This window comes from Pundamilia nyererei, unplaced genomic scaffold (genome assembly GCF_000239375.1).
Source record: "Pundamilia nyererei isolate P.nyererei 1_Seehausen unplaced genomic scaffold, PunNye1.0 scaffold00940, whole genome shotgun sequence".
Classification (NCBI taxonomy): Eukaryota; Metazoa; Chordata; class Actinopteri; order Cichliformes; family Cichlidae; genus Pundamilia; species Pundamilia nyererei.
In genome coordinates this window covers 13727-16757 of record NW_005188341.1, presented here as the reverse complement: position 1 = coordinate 16757, position 3031 = coordinate 13727, and the positions used below count along the sequence as shown (strand labels likewise).

General features: G+C 43.0%; 1 protein-coding gene across 1 annotated transcript in view; it reads right to left on the bottom strand.

Moving 5' to 3' along the window:
* Nucleotides 1–3031, bottom strand: part of LOC102192204 (protein AF-9-like) — a gene marked incomplete at its 3' end in the record, with an annotated part of 10760 nt that overhangs the window by 1787 nt on the left and 5942 nt on the right. The window contains exon 2 of the mRNA XM_005755097.1: nucleotides 270–352. Coding sequence (XP_005755154.1) covers nucleotides 270–352 — 83 coding nt within the window. The remainder of the gene's footprint in view (nucleotides 1–269; nucleotides 353–3031) is intronic.

Here is a 3031-nt window from a genome sequence, read left to right as displayed (position 1 = left end):
CTGCAGAAGCTTCCACATAATACATAAAATGTTGCAACAGCTTGAAAAGTCGCGACTCTTGATAGAAAAATGAAAACAGCTCTGAATGGACACATTTGACAATCGGCCTCTCCAAAGCTGCAGTTCAGGAACGACCTGGTGCAAACCCGACACATGTTCAGAGCATACACAAAAACCCCTTCATGGTTTAGAGGTTCAGGGTCTTACAACAATAGTGCATCACCCACAGACACAAACCCTGGCAGCTGAGTGCTGCTTGTTAAATGTACCTTGTTTCTGAAATAAACTTCGATGGGCAAGATGAAGCCTGCGTATCCAGATTCCTCCACTTTGTACGGTGGATCCTTGCACACTGAAAGAGAAAACTGCTGTTAGACTTCAGCACCAGGAGGCTGACAGTTCACAAAGCTTGCTTTAAATTCATGCAGTTACATGAAATGCAGAGCAGCGCTGAGTGTGCTGCAGCCATCTGGTTGGGTTGCTGGGAGACGGCCGCTCTGACAAACACAAAAAACCCAACCATTACATAAATCACATCCCCTCCACACCTGAACCAGGTGACAGGACTGTATTAAGACTGTTGCTTCATTTCTTGTGTCATTAAACACACTAATCCTGCAGCTGTGTTCTCATGAGACCTCATTAACTCAATTTCTGCAGCCTACTCTGATGCATCGATACAGAGCGCGGGCGTCCATTAGAGCCAAAGCCTTAAACACACACGACAAGGCCAAGACGTCCACGCATGCTCGTAGAGGAGCACACGGATCACACGGATCCCTCCTGAGTCACAAAATGTACCAATGCAGGAAATGTAGTAATTAAGTTACGTGTGCTTGTTGAACAAAGGAAGCTTTGCTTAATTCTCAAATATTGTCCGTTTGACACATGACAGCATGCAGCTACGATGGTGATGCGTGTGAATGTGTAGAAGTGCTGTACGGATGGATGAGAGTAGAGACGGACGACATCTTTCTCACATCGTCCCTCTGCTGCCTCCAACATCTTCGGTCCTGAAAATCACATCTGTTCAACTCATGAGGAAAGATGTGAAAGCCAGGCTGGGTTTTCTTTCCTTCTTTTCTAATTTCTTATTTAAATGTTTAAAATTATTGTTGTTAATAAGTTACAAACTATTTTACTTACTGGTCACGGATCTAATCCAGTAGTCTAGAACTATATCTGTCCATGTATTCATACTATGACAGCAGTGGCACCTCTCAGTGTCCTTGTATACACAGCTATGTGCTCAGGTTTCAGTGGTTTAGGTTGAAAAGCAGCCATGACCTGATGGAGCACATAATGGTTGTTGTGAAACGTTAGCTTCATGCTTTTCAGGATTTTTTTTGCTTCCACACTTTTACATCTGCAGCTGTTTGACAAAATTAAATGTCACAGCCTTTGTTACCCTCAAAGTGAACCAGGATGCTTATTTTAGGACAGATGTGTCAGAGACACTAGGCTTGTAACAATACTACAGTTTCAGTTTTAATACCAATACCCAGAAAAGTAGCATGGTGAAGAGTATAACTGCATCCTACACCAACAGAAGTAATGGTGAAGACTTTATCTTGAAAATGTCAAGTTGTTACCGTTCAACTAATTCTTCAAATATAAAGTTGATTTAAATAAAATCAATCGTGGTGGCCTGCAGCACTCCCCCTCAGCCAAAGACACGGATTTAAAAATCAGAGCTGATTTTCAGAGATGTTGTCCTCCGACCACGAGGTCAGCGGGATGCAAACTCATCTGAGATTTTCAGCAGATACACCTCTGGTATCAAGTTGGAAACCTTAGGTGACCTCCTCCTTGAGTTATCACATTCACAAGACTTTACAAATCCTTGATCCCCGACCTTGACGCTGAGATCTTTAGAAGAGCACCTATGGCATGAACTTCCCAACCCTACATCCCCTCATTCTTGATGCATCACATCTGGACAAAGTGTGGTATTAGCTGTGTTGAAATGAAGAAGACAGAAAGCAGAGTGCTTACTGTGAACGCTCACACTGCTCACTGCCTGGATTTCCAGACTGATCTTTCAGGCAGCTCTTTACATCCTGGTAATAGTTAAACAGCAATGCTGACATGGTCTCCTGCCAGGTTAATATTTATGATAATTACTTAATACTTTAATACTAGTGAAATGCAAGCTTCACTGATCTCTGGAGATGCCTCTGAAAGGACTGTTTGGTGTTACAGACAGCTGTTAGCTGCATGTCTGACTTACTGCAGCAGTGCCGTGTGAAAACAGCATTGTTTGTATTGATGTTCTTGCAAATATGTACCATTGGAGTCAGTGATTAACATCTGAGTGCCTATTTTTTGACAGCCCTAATAGAGACATTGCTTATGTTTGGAGAACGCAGGGACTGATGTAGACCCCAAAAACACGTCCCCACAGTGAAACGAGGGCGTGGGAGTATTAGGCTGTGGGTATGCTTCAGTCCATCTGGAACTGGAAGTCTTGTCAAGGTGGAAGGAATTATCAAGAAAGACACATATGTGATAGTTTGGAAAGAAAAGATCAAGCAGCCAAACCTGGATCTAAGTAATCGCTTTGTCACATTTTCCTTTGTCTGAAAAACGCCTGCGTCTCATCTGTTTGTGGGTTTATATTGGTAGTAATGTAGGACCCTTACATTCATACATCCCTGTAAAGAGGCACTTTGACGTTCAATCACTGTTGCTCTACTAGAGACAGGAACAGTTTTAATAGCACTAAGTACTGACTAAGCCAATCTCAAAGAGCAAGGACCGACCAAAGCTGCACATTAGCATGAAGCTATGGTCCAGCAGGCAACAGTTGCTACAAAAAGCTGAGCAAAAGCATTCTTCTTATGTCATGGTGAATCTGATTAGTGCTTATTTATGCACAGACAACACTAATTCATCATGATATTCACCGCAGGTGATGAAGAGTGTCTGTGGTTGACTGAGCAGAGCACCCAACAACAACCCTGCACTCCTCCACCCTACACGACCTCTCCTGACTCTACATCACACTAATCAGGTAACAGCAAGACCCTTC